Here is a 16,738-nt window from a genome sequence, read left to right as displayed (position 1 = left end):
GGGGGACGTCTGAAGGAGCCTCTCCAGAAGCTTAAGGAAGCCATTGGCAGGGCAATGCCAGAGCAGATGGCCAAGTACCAGGATGAATGCCAGGCACACACACAAGCCAAGGTCGCAAAGTAAGTGCATCCCATCATTTTCATCAGCATTCCCACCTTCTTATCTTAGAAGTCCTGGGAGTAGGGGTCAGGGAAAGGTGGTGGGCAGGAGGAAGCAATTCTTCTTTGGTGACCTTAGGGTCTCATTTAATTCTCTTTACCTGGTAGGATGCTGGAAGAGGAGAAAGACAAGGAGCAGAGAGAACGGATTTGCTCTGATGAGGAAGAAGATGAAGAAAAGGGGGGCAGGAGGATAATGGGACCCCGGAAGAAATTCCAGTGGAATGATGAAATCAGGTGTGCCCAAACTGGGACCTTGCGTCATTGGAGGGTTTGTGGGGCCAGTGTCTGAGCATGTTCCCGTATTTCTAATGAAGGTTAGAATCATTTACTTTAATCAGGGCTGCTGAAAGCATATGATTAAAACCTTGAAGAAGCATTTGGGGTAGTTTGAAGTTTCTGGCTTCTGCTTACTCCCCAGGGAGCTGCTCTGCCACGTGGTCAAGATGAAACTGGAGAACTTTGATCTAGAGAAGAACAACAAGGTCCATTCCTGGGAGGACTACGTGAAGACGTTTCTGGATGCTGAGGTCAGACCTCTCTGGCCCAAAGGCTGGATGCAGGCCAGGTGAGGGCCCAGACCAGCCATTATGCTCAGTGTGACAATGAGGTGGAGCATTCTTGTGGTAAAGATACATTCGAGTGCTTCTTTTGTGCCAGGCAAATGGGCCCTTCTCTCAGGGAATCGATGTCTGGTTGACTCAACTCTGATCTCACCTGAGGAATTGGAGGGGACATAGTAGTCTCTAGGAAGGGGTCTTCTTAGTTTTCCTTACAAGAGGGAAATTGTCTGTGGGGTTTCGTCTTCGTCATTCTTTGTCCCACTTAATTCATAGTTGGCTGCATGCAGTTCTGATCTCAATCGCCCTTTTCTGTTTTGAGATAATGGCTCCTACTAGAAGCTGAGAAACAGATTAATCTTGGGAACATCTTAATGTTCTGAACAGAAGTCTCATTTGCAAGTAGCAGGGCCGACTACTTATTGGAGCTAAGTGCCAGACTTTTCTCATAGGCTACTTTATGTTAGCGTCCCGTGAATGGACTACATCTGTAATACACAGAGAAAGATAGCTGGAGCTAGTATTTAAAAAAAAAAAAATTATTGTGGTAATATGTACTTAACATAAAATTTATGGTTTTAACCATTTTTAAGTGCACAGTTCAGGGGTCTTATGTACATTCACATTGTTGTGAGCTGTCACCACCATCCATCCCCATAAATCTTCTCATCTTGTGAAACTGAAACTCTGTACCCATTAAATAGGAACTTCACGTTTCCATCTCCCCCAAGACCCTGGCAAGCACCATTCTGCTTTCTCTGAATTGGAGTACTCTTAAGTTCCTCATAGAAGTAGAGTCAAAATATTTGTCTTTTTGTGACTGACTGACTTCACTTAGCATCGTATCCTCAAGATTCATTCTTGCTGTAGCATATTACAGAATTTCTTTCCTTAAGGCTGAACAATATTCCATTGTATGTATATATATCGCATTTTGCTTATCTATTCACTTGTCAATGGATACTTAGTTGCTTTCACATTTTAGCTATTGTGAATAATGATGCTATGAATATTGGTGTACAAATATTTTGAGACGCTGCTTTCAGTTTTTTTGGGTATATACCCAGAAGTGGAATTGCTGGATCATATGTTAACTCCATTTAATTTTTTTGAGGATTTTTTCCACAGTAGCTGTTATTTTACATTTCCGCCAGCAGTGCACAGGGTTCCAGTTTCTTCACATCCTTGTCAACACTTATTATTTTTAGTTTTTGATGGTAGCCATCCTAATGGGTGTGAGGTGGTATCTCATTGTAGTTTTGATTTGCATGTCCCTAATGATTAGTGACTTTGAGCATCTTTTCATGTATTTATTGGCCATTCATATAATATCTTTGAAGAAGTATCCAAGTCCTTTGCCCATTTTTGAATTGATTTGCTTGCTTTTTTTGTTGTTGAGTTTTAGGAGTTTTCTGTATATTTTGAATATTAATCCATTATCAGATATGTATTTTCCAGATATTTTCTCCAATTCTGTGGGTTGCTTTTGTACTCTCTGGATAGTGTCTTTTGTTGCACAAAAACTTTAAATATTCATGAAGCGTAATGTGTATTTTGTTGCCTGCGCCTTTGGTGTCAAATTCAAGAAATCATTGCCACATCCAGTGTCATGAAGCTTTTATCCTATGCTTTCTTTGAAGTTTTATTGTTTTAGGTCTTACATTAAGGTCCTTGATCCATTTTGTTAATTTTTATATATTTTGTATGTAAGTAATGGTCCAACTTTCTTTCACCTGTAGATATCCAGTTTTCCCAGCATCATTTCTTGAAAAGACTATTCTTTCCCCATTGAATGGTCTTGTCACCCTTATAAAAATCACTCGACCATATATGGGAGGGTTTATTTCTGGGCTGTCTATTCTATTCCATTGGTCTATATATCTGTCTTCATGCCAGCACCCACTATTTTGATTACTATACCTTTGTAGTAAGTTTTGAAACCAAGAAATGTGTCTTCCAGCTTTGTTCTTATTTTTTAAGATTTTTTTTTTTTTTTTTTTGGATTCAGGGTCCCCTGAGAGTCCATATGAATTTTAGGTTGGATTTTCTGTTTCTGCAAAAAAAAAAAAAAGCCATTGGGATTTTGATGGGGAATCCATAGATCATAGATTGCTTTAGATAATATTGACAGTTTAATAATATTAAGTCTTCTGATCCATGAACATAGCATGTGTTTTCATTTATTTATGTTGCTTTAATTTCTTTCAGCTGTGTTCTATAGTTATCACTGGATATCTTTCATGTCCTTGGTGATGTTCATTCCTAATTTTTTTTATGCTGTTGTGGATGGTTATTCATGTATGTAAATGCAACTGATTTTTGAGTGTTGACTTTGTGTCCTGTTACTTTGATGAATTATTAGTCTAAAATTTTTGTGGTGGGGGATCTTTAGAGTTTTCTACTTATAAGATCATAACATCTACAAGCAGAAATCATTTTACTTCTTTTCCAGTTTGGATGACTTTTTTTCCTTTTTTTTTTTGCCTAATTGCTCTGACTAGAACTTCCAGTACTATGTTGAATAGAAGTGGTGAACATAGGCATTCTTCCCTTGTTCTTAATATCAGAAGAAAGACTTCCAGCCTTCCACCATTGAGTATGATGTTCACTATGGATTTTTCACGTGTGATTTTTATTTTGTGAAGGCAGTTTCCTTTTATTCCTAGTTTGTTGAGTGTTTTTATCATGAAAAGGTATTGAATTTTGTCCGATGTTTTTTCCACATTAATTGAGCTGATCCATGTGGGTTTTTTCCTTCATTTTGTTGATGTGGCATTTTACATTGATCAATTTTTGTACGTTGAACCATCCTTGCATTCTAGGAATAAATCTCGTTTAGTTATGGTGTATAATCTTTTAAATGTGCTGTTGAATTTTTGCTAGAATTTTGTTGATTTTTGCATCAGTGTTCATTAGGGATATTGGTCTGTAGTTTTCTTGTGATGTATTTTTATGGTTTTGGTGTCAGGATTATGCTGGCCTCATAGAATGAGTTTAGAAGTGTTCCTTCAGTTTTTTTTTTGAAAAGTTTGAAGAGGGTTGGTATTAGTTCTTTAAATATTTGGTAGAATTCACCAGTGAAGCCATCAGGTCCAGGGCTTTTCATTGTTGGAGGATTTTTGATTACTGACTTAGTCTTTTTACTAGTTACAGACTATTCACATTTTCTATTTCATGATTTAGTTTTGGTAGATTTTTTTGTTTTTAGGAATTTGTCCATTTCATGTAGGTTATCCAGTTTCTTGGCAGAGTACTCTCTTATAATTCTTTTTATTTCTATAGTAATGTCTCCACTTTTTCTGATTTTTGTAATTTGAGTCTTCCCTCTTTTTTCCTTAGTCAATCTAGCTAAAAGTTTGTCAATTTTCTTGATCTTTTTGAAAAACCAACTTTTAGTTTCATAGATTTTCTCTGTTGTTCATTCTTTATTTTGTTTATCTCTGCTCTAATCTATTATTTTCTTTCTTCTGTTATATTTAATTCTTTATATTATAAAGTTAGATTGTTTATAAGTTTAAAAGTCTTTTTTAATTTTTAAAATTTTCAATTACAGTTACCATACACTATTATATTAGTTTTGGGTGTACAACATAGCAATTAGACATTTTCATATGTCTGTTGGCCATATGTATGTCATCTTGGGAGAAATGTCTGTTCAGGTCCTCTGCCCATTTTTTAATTGATTGGTGTTTTTGGTGTTAAGTTACATGAGTTCTTTATATATTTTGGATATCTATTTTTCTTTCATTTTTCTTATCTGAGGAGACCTCCAAAAATATTACTAATAGTGTCATAGAGATTACTGCTTATGTTTTCTTCTAGAAGTTTTATGGTTTGGGGGCTTACATTTAAGTCTTTAATTCATTCTGAGTTTATTCTTATATGTAGTGTAAGAAAGTGGTCTAGTTTCATTTTTTTGCATATATCTGTCCAGTTTACCCAACACCATTTATTGAAGAAACTGTCTTTACCCCATTGTTGCCTCCTTTGTTATAGATTAATTGACTATATAAACTTAAGTTTATTTCTAGGCTCTCTAGTCTGTTCCATTTATCTGTGTATCTGTTTTTATGCCAGTCCCATGCTGTTTTGATTACTATAGCCTTGTATAGTTTGATATCTGGCATGGTGATGCTTCTAACTTTCTTCTTTCTCAAGATTGTTTAGCTATTTGGTGTCTTTTGTAGTTCCATATAAATTTTGGTATTCTAGTTCTGTGAAAAATGCCTTTGGTATTTTGATAGGGATTGCATTTAATCTGTAGGTAGCCTTGTCTAGTATGGACATTTTAACGATGGTAATTCTTACTATCCAAGAGCACAGTATATCCTCAATTTATTTGCATCTTCAGTTTCTTTTGTCAATATCTGAAGTTTTTCGAATACATGTCTTTTACCTCCTTTGTTAAATTTATTCCTAAGTATTTTATTCTTTTTTGCAATTCTAAATGGGATTTTTTTTTAGTTTACCCACTCCACCATCTTGACTGCAAGTCCTCGATATCTTTGTTTTTAATGTAAGCATTTTTAGCTATAAATTTCCACTTAACACTACTTTTACTATGTTCCATAAGTTTTGATATGTTATGCTTTTATTTTTATTCTTCTTTTAACTATTTTCTAGTTTCCTTTGTAATTTCTTCTTTGATCCATTGATTGTTTAAAAGTGTGTCATTTAATTTTCACAATTTAGTTAATTTTCCAGTTTTCCTTTTGTTACTTATTTTTAACTTTATCGTGCTGTGGTCAGAGAAGATACTTTATATGTTACCTATCTTTTAAAATCTATTAAGATTTAATTTGTGGTCTAACATATGGTTTATCTTGGAAAACATCCCATGTGCACTTGAGAAGACTGTATATTGTTAGATAGAGTGTTCTCTATATGCTCTTAGAACTAGATGGTTTATTGCATTGTCCTTCGTTTCTTTATCTTCTTTCTGATTCTATCCGTTTTTGTGAGAGGGATATTGAAGTCTCCAACTATTGTAGAATTATCTGTTTGTCCCTTCAATTCTGTCAGTTTTTGCTTCATATATTTTTGTGGCTTCTCAGGTGCATGAATACTTATAATTGTATTTTCTTGCTGTTATTTTATTAACAATAATTAATAAAGTATATTTTATTAATATATAATGCTCTTTTTTTTTTTTCTCTTGTAATCTTTCTTGATTTAAAGTCTTTTGATATTAGCATAGCCACCCCTGGTCTCTTTTGGTTACTATTTGCATTCCATCCTTTCACTTTCAATCTGTTTTTGTCTTTGTATCTCAGGTGAGTCTCTTGTAGACAGCATATAGTTTGATCACGTGTTCTTTTATCCATTCTGCCAATCTTTGTCTTTTAATTAGAGAATTGAATCCATTTACATTTAAAGTAATTATTGAGAAGGAGGGGCTTACTTCTGTAAGTTCAATATTATACAAAAACTCTACTTCCTTACAGCTCCATCCATACCTATTTTGGTTGATGATGTCACAAAATTACACGTTTTACACATTGTGTGACCCAAAACCTAAACTGAATTTAAAACGCATATATATATTAGTCTCTTAAATTATATAGAAAACAATATTTAGAGTTGCAAACCAAGTTACAGTAATAATAGCTTTTACACTAATTGTGTTTTTTTCTTTAAACGTATTAGTCTCTTATTAAATCATGTAGAAAATAAATGTGCAGTTACAAACTGTTATTATGATATTAGCTTTTTTAGCTCATGGATTTACCTTTTTGAGACCTTTATTTCTCCATATGCTTTGAGTTACTGTCTGATGTCCTTCCATTTCACCTTAGCATTTCTTGCAGGGCAGGATTTTTGGTCATGAACTCTTTCAGCTTTAATCTGTCTGGAATGTCTTCATTTCTCCCTCACTCTTGACAGTTTTGTTGGATATAGGATTCTTGGTTGATGGTATATTCTTTTAGTATTTGGAGTATATCAACCCACTGTCTTCTGGTCTCCAAAGTTTCTGATGAGAAATCTGCAAATAATTTTATTGACAAGCCTTTGTATGTGACAGTTTGCTTCTTTCTTGATACTTTTAAGATCTCTTTTTCTCTGGATTTCAAAAGTTTGATTATAATGTGTTTTGGTGTGGGTTTCTTTTTTATCTTGCTTGGAGTTTTTAGAGCTTCTTGGATGTTTATATTCATGTCTTTCATCACATTTGAGAGGTTTTCAGATATTAATTTTTCTACTATTCTTTCTGCCCCTTTCTCTCTCCTCCTTCTGGGACCTCCATGGCATATAGTACAGCGGTCCTCAACCTTTTTGGCACCAGGGACTGGCACTCCTATGAGAATCTAAGGCCTGATGATCTGATGGGGAGCTAAGGCAGCTGAGCAGCTGCAAATACAGATGGAGCTTCCCTTGCTCACCCACCACTCACCTCCTGCTGTGTGGCCCGGCGGGAGCGGGGGGGGCGACATAGATCTCAGTGGTGTCCACAGGTCCCTTAGGCTCTGTTTGCTTTTCTTCATTCTTTTTCTCTTTCTCAGACGGGTTAATTTCCATTGTCCTATCTTCTAGTTCACTGATTCTTTTTTCTGCCTGCTCAGATCTGCCTTTAAAACCCTCTAGTGAATTTTTCATTTCGGTTCTTGTATTCAGCTCCAGAATTTTTTTTTTTGGTGGGGGGGTTCTCTTAGGTTTTCTCTTTATCAATATTTTCATTTTGTTCACACATCATTTTCTTGATTTTCTCCACATCTTCCTTAAGTTCTTTGAGCATCTTTAAGATAGATGATTAAAGTGTTTATCTAATATATATGCTATTTAGTCTTTTTCAGTGTCGGTTTTTGTTAATTTTTTTTTTTTGAGTGGGCCATACTTTACTGTTTCTTCGTATGCTTTGTGATTTTTTATTGAACATTTAAATCTAATTGGTAACTCTGGAAATTACATCCTACCACTTACCCAGGGTTTTCTGTTTTTGTTACATTTTTTTTAGGATGGTTTTAGGCTGGCTCTGTGCTGAGGATCAGCCTGAGGCATAAACTTAATGTTTACTTAGATCTTTTATGAGTCTTTTCTAGGACATAGTCACTTTCTAATTTGACTCATGTATGCAATTGTTCTGAATGTCTTAGTCTTTAATGTCTGGCTCTCAAAAGGGAAAATTAAAAAATGAAGGAGGTTAAAATATGGTATCTGGCCTTTTAAATCTCTTAGAAATCACTTTAACCAGAGGGACAGGGGTTTGCAACAGTGGGGGAAGAGGAACAACAATGGCTGCCTGCCTCTTTGTCTACACCTCTGTTTTTAGAAGCAACAATTAACAATTAGAGCGCAGTTTCTTGATATTTGAAGGACAGGGTCCTTTTTGCCTATCCTAGTTCCTGGAAGCTATGTGCAAGTGCTCTGGAAACAGGTGCACAGCTGCCTTCCATGGGGTTAGGGGATGGGTAGTTGCTATTCTGCTAAGAGCTGCAATTGACTGAATGTAACACATAATTTACCCAACTAAGTCTTCTGGAAGTTACAAGCTTTGAACAGACTCTAGTGTTCCAACACAGTTATATCAGAAAGATTCTACCAGTGCAATTGTTGTCTAGCTGGGGCGAGGATTAATTCTGATGCTTCTTGCTTGGCCATCTTCCCAGAATCCTCTTCTTGGAGCTAGGGTCCTTGATTGGGCCTGATTTTTCTGTGGGTTGGACAAATTATGGAGATTTTTCTTGTCTCAGTCAGTGTCTCTTCTGTAAATGAAATTGCTCTTCTCTCCCTATAGATTGGACTCCTGAAGGTACGTAAAGAGGGCATAAAGAAATTTTTGTTTAGTTTCTCTGGAAAGACACATGTTATGGGTACTCCACATTTTACTCTTGGAAGAGATGAGAATAGGCATAAAAAAAGCACTCCTGCCTTTAGAGGAAAAATGACTATGAGAAATTTGGGGCCAGAGCCATAGCTTTTGTCAGTCCTAGACTCTTGGTTTTCAGGTGGCCAGTACAGCCACTTTAGATCCTCTCACCAGTAGTAAAGTCACTAGTCCTCTGACATTTAATGAGTAATAGGTCCTGAGTACCAGGGATGGTAGGAAGCAGCGTCTCTGCTTTCAGGGACCTTACACAAACTTCCCAGTGTTCTCTGTTTCAGGACTCTGTTTAAGGAGAGCAGACGAGGCCATGGGCATCTGACATCAATCCTGTGAGTGTCTCAGTGTTTTCACTTCTTAGGACTACTGTCATTTTAATGTTTTTGGTGGATGCCTCTAAACCTTTTCTGTGTTCATTCTCTCAAACAGGGCCAAGAAGAAAGTAATGGCCCCTCCCAAAATCAAGGCGAAGGTGAGTCAGCCTGCTTAGGTCGTGTGCCATCTATTTTCTTTTCTCTCCAGTCATGCTGATGAACAACCTCTTGAGTGACCAAGGCAGCCCATTGAGCTTTGCTGGTCTGGGGGACAGCTCTGTAGGATGGTATTCTTGAAGTTGTACCAAGAGGCAGGCTGGCCCACCAGAAGGGTCTGGGTGTTGGGAGGGCAGAGACCTGAGCTGGGTCATTTAATACCCTCCAGCCTCAGTTCTAGGAAACAGTAGCCATCTGTTCAGTTCACAGGGTTGTTGTGGGATTAAATGAAGGTCTTCCTGACAGCCCTTTGAGGATTGAAAAGCTTCCGCAGATGTGAGTGTATTATATTGTGATGATGATCTTTTTATGGAAGTACACACTTCCATCAAAGTGCAGGTTAGCCTAGAGCTCTAATGGAAAAGACAGGTGGCTTTGTTGCGTTTACCTGGCAGAAATGAAGAGAAATACAGTGGTTGGAGAATAGAGACTGTGAAAATGATCTTAGATGTTGCAGAAACCTCTCAATATAGTAGAAATTGCTATTTTACCAAATTTTTACCTGTTCCTGAGGCTCTGTAGTGCCCTTAACCATATCTGAACTGTCCAGGAGAATAAGCTATGCAAATTATTTATTCCTAGGTATCTGTTGAGCTCCTATAGTGTCTAAGACATGCTGCATTAGCACTTGGGGTACAGGAATGTCGAGATAGATCCTGTACCCATTCCCATGAAAGAACTTTTCTTTTGAACCCCACTGAGGAGACAGGTGCTAGGGAAAACCAAGGAAGGAAAGAAAACTAACTCAAGGCAGTTCTCGTGCCATGCATCATTTTCTGATTGCAGCTAGGAGCACTCTGAGATAATGTGAATGCCAGTAGGAAGAGTGTTTCTTTGCTCAAGTCTTGTACTTTTTTAGAAACAGAAGAGTTTTCCTGTGGGTATATTGTAGTTAGCAATAGAGCATGCTTGTATAAGCCCAACCCCAGCTGGCTGGATGTGTTCAAGTCCATGCAGGCCTGTCATCTACACTCTTCCTCCTTGTTTTGTGACTACACAGGAAGGCTTGATTCTTGGGACCTCGCTCTGTTCTTACGCTTGCGTCCTCACAAAAGGGCCAGTGATGGCATCTTCAGACATTTCTAAATATCAGCATTTCTCTTTTTCTTTAGGAATCATCTGCTAAGCCTGATAAAAAGGTTTCCGTCCCATCAAGCCAGATTGTAGGCCCCCTGGCTTTGCCTTTAGAACACCCAGGAGGCCAGAGCACTGGAGCTGCAAACAGGGAGCTCTCGTCTCAAGCATCGGGCAGCCTTGCGAATCCTGCTCCTGTCAGCCTAGAGGACTCATTGGATGAAGACTTGATCCATAATTCAGCCTCCTCATTGGAGGCTGTGTCCAAGGAACTGGCTACGCTGAACAGCAGAGCAAGTGGGAGCTCTGAGTTCACGCTGCCTGCACCCTCGAAAGCACTTGCAGAGAAAGTCGCAGGTGTTTTATGTACGGAAGAAAAAAGGAATTTTCCGAAGCCCAGCCCTCCTGCCCCACTACCCTCTAGCTCTCTGCAGTCACCCCTCAATTTTCTGGCTGAACAGGCTCTGGCACTGGGGCAATCCTCTCAGGAGAAAAAACCAGAGAGTTCTGGCTACAAAGAGCTGTCCTGTCAGGCTGCCCTCAGCAAGGGCCTGCCAGAAGTGCACCAGTCCAAAGCAAAGCACCATGGTTTGCCACGGACGTCTCATGCGCCCCAAGCCGCAGCTCCCATGCCCGGCCCCCAAGTCAAAGTCTTTCATGCAGGCACTCAACAGCAGAAGAGCTTCACTCCCCCAGCTCCATTTATCAATAAGCTCCAGGGCCCAAAGCCTTCCTCCCCACAGTGTCATCGTTCCCTCCTCCAGCTCGTGAAGACGGCGGCCAAAGGCCAGAGCTTCCATCCCTCCACGTCAGCCTCTTCAGGAGGCACACCAGCCTCTACCAGCAGCTCTCATAAGACCCCAGCCTCGTCCTCCACTGCCCTGAGCCATCCAGCAAAACAGCACTCAGCCAGCTCTTCGGGGCCATCTTACAAGACTAGCCCGTTTGCTGGCTCTATCTCCAAACACGGGATTTCTTCTGGTAGCTCTTCCTCTGGAGGAACACCAGTCCAGAGCTCCCCTTCTGGGAACCTGCTCCCTGGCACACAGCCTCCCTCCACAGGACAGCCCACCAGCCGACCCGTCCCAGGCTCCTCAGTGAAAAAACCGCCTGTTTCCCAGAAGCTGACCCTGGTGGCCCCTCCGGGTGGTCCAAATGGAGATTCTAGTGGTGGGACCCAGGGAGTGGCCAAGTTATTGACCTCCTCTCTCAAGCCCAGCGCGGTTAGCAGCGTGACATCGTCTACCTCCTTGCCAGTGAGTATCCTGGTACAGCAGTCGTCCTCATGGGTCTTACGGACAAGGCCACCTGCCTTGCTTTGGTTGGACAGCAGGATCTGACACTGAAGGTCAGGTAGGAACAGTGAGCCTGGAAAGCGGAAGGAGGACTGGGCTTCCTGTTCTCAGATCTTGTCTTTGCCGCTGGCAGGAATCCCGGGAGTGCCTGAAACTTCTTAGGAGAACAAATGGAGGGAAAGGACTGGTCAGCACTGTGTGTACAGGAAGGCTGTGAATCTGGGGGGCATGGAATGAGTCACAAGTTTCCTTTCATAGCCTCCTACCTGGCCATCTCTCCAAACAAGTCAGTGAAAATAATACTGCCTATCAGATCATTAGGTGTGTGGAGATGCTCATGCCCCAGGAAGATGAGTACCTTTTTAACAGTGATTCTCTTGATTGGGTTTTGAAGGACTCTGCAGGTCAAAGGTGAGCTCATAGAGTCCAGTGGTTAATGAGGCTTACCTGCAGGAATTATAGGAAGTTTGGATGCAGGTTGAGGAAATGGGAATGGACTTTTTTTTTTTTCCTTCATTTTTTTCAATATATAAAACAACTACGTGGTGGCAAAGAAAACTAGAGAAAGGTATGTTCAGTGAGATCTCACACCTGCCCTGCTCCTGTCACCCTGCAAGTTAACGATATTCCTTAGTTTCCAGGGTTTTTCCCTCTTTCTTTATAAAAACAAAGATTAATATTTATAAATGTGTGTGTTTCATGTATTTACATATATATACACATATATTTTTATATACCCACATTGGTGCATGTCCGTATATGCTTCCCTTTCTTTCCGGCACAAAGGAGGCATATTTAATACCCTGTTTTTTTAAAGTGAACACTGTGTCCTGGGGGCCATTCCAAGCCAGTTCAGAGATTGTCCTCTTCCTTCCTTTGGGATTGTAGAGTAGGGCACCTGCACGAAGGGCAGCCGACGTCCAAGTGCCCGTCCCGCCTCCGTGCATTACCAGGTTATTTTCTGAGTGAGCCGTGGACAAGCTGGAGCTCTGACCCCTTTGTGTGTTTCCTCCCCAGAAAGGAACGAGTGGGGCTGTGCTGCTGACCAGCTCCTCGCCCTTAAATCTACTGTCCTCATCTTACAAGGCAGGCAGCCCAAAGCTGCCCGGGGCCGTGAACTCGAACTCCTTGGGGATCATCTCCCCGTTTCCTCTCCGTGTGGTCTCCTTTAGCCCTGACTCCTCTGCCAAAGCAGGGGTCTCCAAGGACGCCATCGTCACAGGCCCTGCCCCTGGGACGTTCCACCACGGCCTCAGCCACAGTAAGTGCTTCTCCCCTTTCTCTCCTCACGCTGGAGGCGCAGAAAGTGCCCTGGGACCTCTCCTGTGCAGAGTTCTGTTGTGTACCGGGTTCCTGTGTGTGTCTGGTGTGTGGCCATGGGCATTGTTCTTGGGGACTATGCTGAGCCCGGGGCTTTCAACCAAGACCAGCCCGTAGGCTGTCTGGGGCTCTGGACCACCAAGGCTGCTTTTTTGTTTCCGTCTTCAATGTGTGTGTTTTGTTCTTTTCTCCCCTCCTGTTTTCTCTCAGGTCTCCTGGCTGGCTTGCACTCCAGCCCACCCCACGCAGCGCCTCTCCCACACGCTGCTGTGTCCACCCACATCCCGCAGAGTTTGCCAGGTAATTGCCAGGCGGTCAGAGTGCCACATGCACTGTGCGCCATTTCCCTCTCCACGCAACAGGTGCCTTGTCTGCTGCCAAAAATTTCAGTGTCTTTACCTTGTTGTCATTGTGTCGTCTTGGTTTGTCCTTCAAGGCTCTGGCTCGGGGTACTCAGAATGGCACAAGCGGCTTCTGCTTTGAGATTTACCCTTGTTCCCTGCCACTGAGTCAGTCTTACCCGGTGTGATCACCGAGGAAGTCAGGGTGGCCTGCCTGCCTGTGAGGCATAGGAGTCCTCAACCCTTAGCTCAACTTTTATTCTTTAATTATAAAAAAAAAAATAGAAGGGTAATGCTGCTTATCTTCTAAGGGCTGGTTGGGGCCCTGCAAAGTGGTACCAGCGAATCGATGGCTCTTTAAACCTAGGTTACCTGAAGAGGAAGTCCAAGTAAAGAGGTCATAGTGGCAAGGCTTCAGGAGGGACATTTACCTCTGATATCGGCAGGTATCTGAGAGGAGCCGCTATTAATTCAGTTCAGATGTAAAAGCAGAGATTTTGGGGCACAAAGGAATTGGGGCAGCTTTCTCTTTCTTCTGCTTCTCCTCTCCAGAGAGCAGTGGCTTTCAGGAAGGGACCCTCTACAAGCCCTAGGTTTATAGCTGTGAGAGGCTGGCACCTTTGTCATCAGCGATTGGCCTCGCCCTGACCTGGGACCTGATTGTTAGGTACAGCTAATGGAATGCTGGTGTAGAGCCTCGGGGATCTTGGTTTTGGTCTACTGCTCTTCTTACTACTTTAGACCTGCTCCAGAAACAACCAGAGGGCTACATTGGTTGGGGAGAGCCATACCTTCAGGAAGCTGAGCCTGGGGCAGCCCTGGTAGACTGGTACCCGGTGAGAATAAGACAGTGAGCCGCCCAGCTGGACATGCCAAGAGTACCACATTGAGAGTGCTCGCTAGTCCCGACACTGCCTGAGTCTGTCCATTCCAGATTTGCTGTGAGTCCCTAGCTTCTGTGTCCCTAGGCTCATCCATTCGTAGTGAATGCCAGAAGCCATCTGGGTGCAAGATTGGATTGTAAATCTCCAAAATGGACATACTGCCTCTCAGAGAAAGAACTGAGGGGCTAAGCTTGTATCAGCAGTTACTCTGTTTTCTCCTGGAGAAGCAGTTCTCCTGGACTCACTGCACAAACTAGTGGCTGCCGCTGAAGCCAAGATTATAATGTAGGGGTTGCATATCTACCTGGGTGAGAGAGCGCATGGTTTTTGAAAGGGAGGTAGCACTGCCTCTGCTTGCTTTTGGAAACCTCACCCTTTCAAATAGAGACAATTGAAGAACCATTGGAAACATGACTGTTGGTCTGTGGGATTTTCAGCAAAAAAGAGAAGAATGCTTTCTCGTACTATTTCTTTCCTGTTTTTCCTCTGGATATTAAGAGGCTCTCAGAAAAGCATCTATGCCAGAACAGGCTAAGTAGGCTCTTTTCTCCTTTAGACCAGGCTTTAGGATTCCATCGAGTGGTTGTAAATGAGAAACTGGGCATTTTAGCTGTGTGACTTGTGTCTGCTTTGCTTTCTTTCCTATGTGGACCCAGAATGCTAGTGCTTTGTGGCTTGTTTTTATAATACCTGAGGGTCTTTTGATGATGAGAATGCTGATTGCTCCTTGAGTTCAGTGTGACCGTCAAATGTCATCATGGAACCACAGTCTGCCACATGATGTTAGTTGTAGCCAAGAACTGAAGTGGCCCACATTGCATAGCAGAGCTGCTCTGAGCACAGCACTCAGTGAGCAGCTGCCTTCACAGTGCTCAGAGGGCCAGGCATGCTGCAGGCTGCTGCAAGTAGCAGTGCACTCATATCACCTCTGTCAAGTGTTTTTGGCTCATTTGAGCCCAGAACACTAACAGACGCAGGCTTTTGTTACTTAGGAAGTGATCTCGTTGAGGTTTGGTTACTGCTACCTTAAGGGAATCGGATCCAGAAGGATTTATGTTCTGTTTTTGCTTATTTTTTTTCAGATGCTTCTCAGCTCCATGGGAAAGGGCCCGGTGTACCACGAAAATTGTGACCTCTTCAGAGGAAAAGCTGGAAGCCGAACGAGTAGGGTTCTGAAATTGGATAATCACTATACTCTTTCTGCCGATTGGTTTTCTTCTGGAGAAGGCGTGAGTGCTAAGTGGAGCATCTCTTGGCACTTGTGACGTGCCTTCAGTTAGGGGAGCAGCCTCGTGCTTCTCCAGAGGTACTGACTGGCCTGGTGTTCCAGGCCTCGTGGCTTTGTCGCGGACAATCGTTGGAGGGGCAGCTCTAGGCCGGGCAGTGCGTTGGGTCATGTACGGAGCTCTGGTGGCAGGACTGAACAATTGGCACACCTGTGTTGTAAATGTGCCCAGCCCCCTGGCATTTGGTCAGAGTACCTCATGGCGCCCTACTGGTCAGGGGCTCCTTCTGGCCACAGTAGGATCTCAGGATGGTCATGGTGTCCATCCCATCCTCAGGCTGTGTGCTCAGTGGACAGAAACCCAGGCTAACGCCACCGCTGGGAGACTTGTCTCTGAAAAATATTCAGAACACCTAGTGTGTGCTCATTGTGGGGGCCAGTTTCTCCACTAAATATGACAATGAAGCTCTTTTAGAGAAAGGACCTTTGTAGATGCAACAATTGTGATAGGATTTTTAAAGACACTTATTTTTGGCTCCGTTTTCTTCATTACCATTAAATGCATTGGATAGAATGGGACTGTTCTTCGTACGTCATATTATAGGAAGACATAATTCCAGTGCCTTGATGGTGGAGCAGAATTAGACACATGTCCATTTGGCCCTCTGAGTAGATCTCAGATGAAGATCTTTTTAAAAGATGTCTGTACTTAAGACATAACCAGTTTTGAGGTTTTTTTTTACGATTGCACATCATAATCTGTGCCATTTTGACATAAAGGTCATCTGGGTCCCCAAATCCTAGCTCCCAATTCAGCCAGGGCCCCCATTTTATTTTTATGCCAGGTGGATTGCAGAGCCCCAAAGGCCTTCTTCATCTCTTAGAGGGTGAGGACATGAGGGGTTCCCAGTCACAGGTAGACATTCCAGTTTTATTTAGAAATCATTCTCAGGCAGAGCTGCAGGAACAGGTGTCTGAAGTGTCTGCTGTGAAACAGGCCTTTAAAGTCCTGGGACTCTCCAGGCAGCAGGGCTGTGCTTGATTTAAGGATAATGCTGAGTTTGGAGAGTGTGTCAGAGGCAGACTGGGACAGTTAACCACAGAGCTCCCAAGTCACCACGCTGTTCCCACTTAACCAGTGGCTGCTTCACAAGTTTTAGGACAGTCGCCTATATCCTGTGAAGTATGCGCCACAAGGCGTGTCTGAACTGACTGCTTCAGCTAAGTGATTTCAGATATTTTGAGAGTAACCAGCCTCCTCAGAATGTACACCTGTGTGGAGACACAGGCAGCTCTTTTGGTTCCTGACGACCAGGGTCCAGTGCTCAGTAACTCACGCTTCATGCCGGGGTTTGCCTGGTGTCTGGGGAGCACAGCCTCTGTCAGCTGGTTGGCCAGGCCTCTGCTCTGACTTCTTACATAAGACCCAACACGTGTTTCACATGGGGCTACATGGATTCCTTATCCCTTTATTATATATATTTTTTGCAACTTGGGTTTCCAGTTTGTTTACAGAATAGTCTTAGGAAGTA

General features: G+C 42.1%; 1 protein-coding gene across 4 annotated transcripts in view; it reads left to right on the top strand.

Moving 5' to 3' along the window:
- The window catches only part of UBN1 (ubinuclein 1), a 34,265-nt gene extending 18,485 nt beyond the window's left edge, over nt 1-15,780 (top strand). For 3 of the 4 annotated variants that reach the window (XM_006913849.3, XM_006913848.3, XM_015591069.2), the window contains 9 exons: nt 1-119; nt 267-395; nt 580-726; nt 8,819-8,869; nt 8,967-9,009; nt 10,180-11,397; nt 12,454-12,697; nt 12,967-13,056; nt 15,064-15,780. In XM_006913849.3, coding sequence (XP_006913911.1) covers nt 1-119; nt 267-395; nt 580-726; nt 8,819-8,869; nt 8,967-9,009; nt 10,180-11,397; nt 12,454-12,697; nt 12,967-13,056; nt 15,064-15,113 — 2,091 coding nt within the window. In that variant the 3' untranslated portion in view covers nt 15,114-15,780. The remainder of the gene's footprint in view (nt 120-266; nt 396-579; nt 727-8,818; nt 8,870-8,966; nt 9,010-10,179; nt 11,398-12,453; nt 12,698-12,966; nt 13,057-15,063) is intronic. The other variant, XM_006913850.3, reaches the window with a different exon arrangement.
- Nucleotides 15,781-16,738: the final 958 nt, after the last annotated feature.

Source organism: Pteropus alecto, unplaced genomic scaffold (genome assembly GCF_000325575.1).
Source record: "Pteropus alecto unplaced genomic scaffold, ASM32557v1 scaffold44, whole genome shotgun sequence".
In the NCBI taxonomy this organism is placed as follows: Eukaryota; Metazoa; Chordata; class Mammalia; order Chiroptera; family Pteropodidae; genus Pteropus; species Pteropus alecto.
Note: the sequence above shows the minus strand (reverse complement) of the source record. Positions and strands in the feature narration are given on the sequence as shown.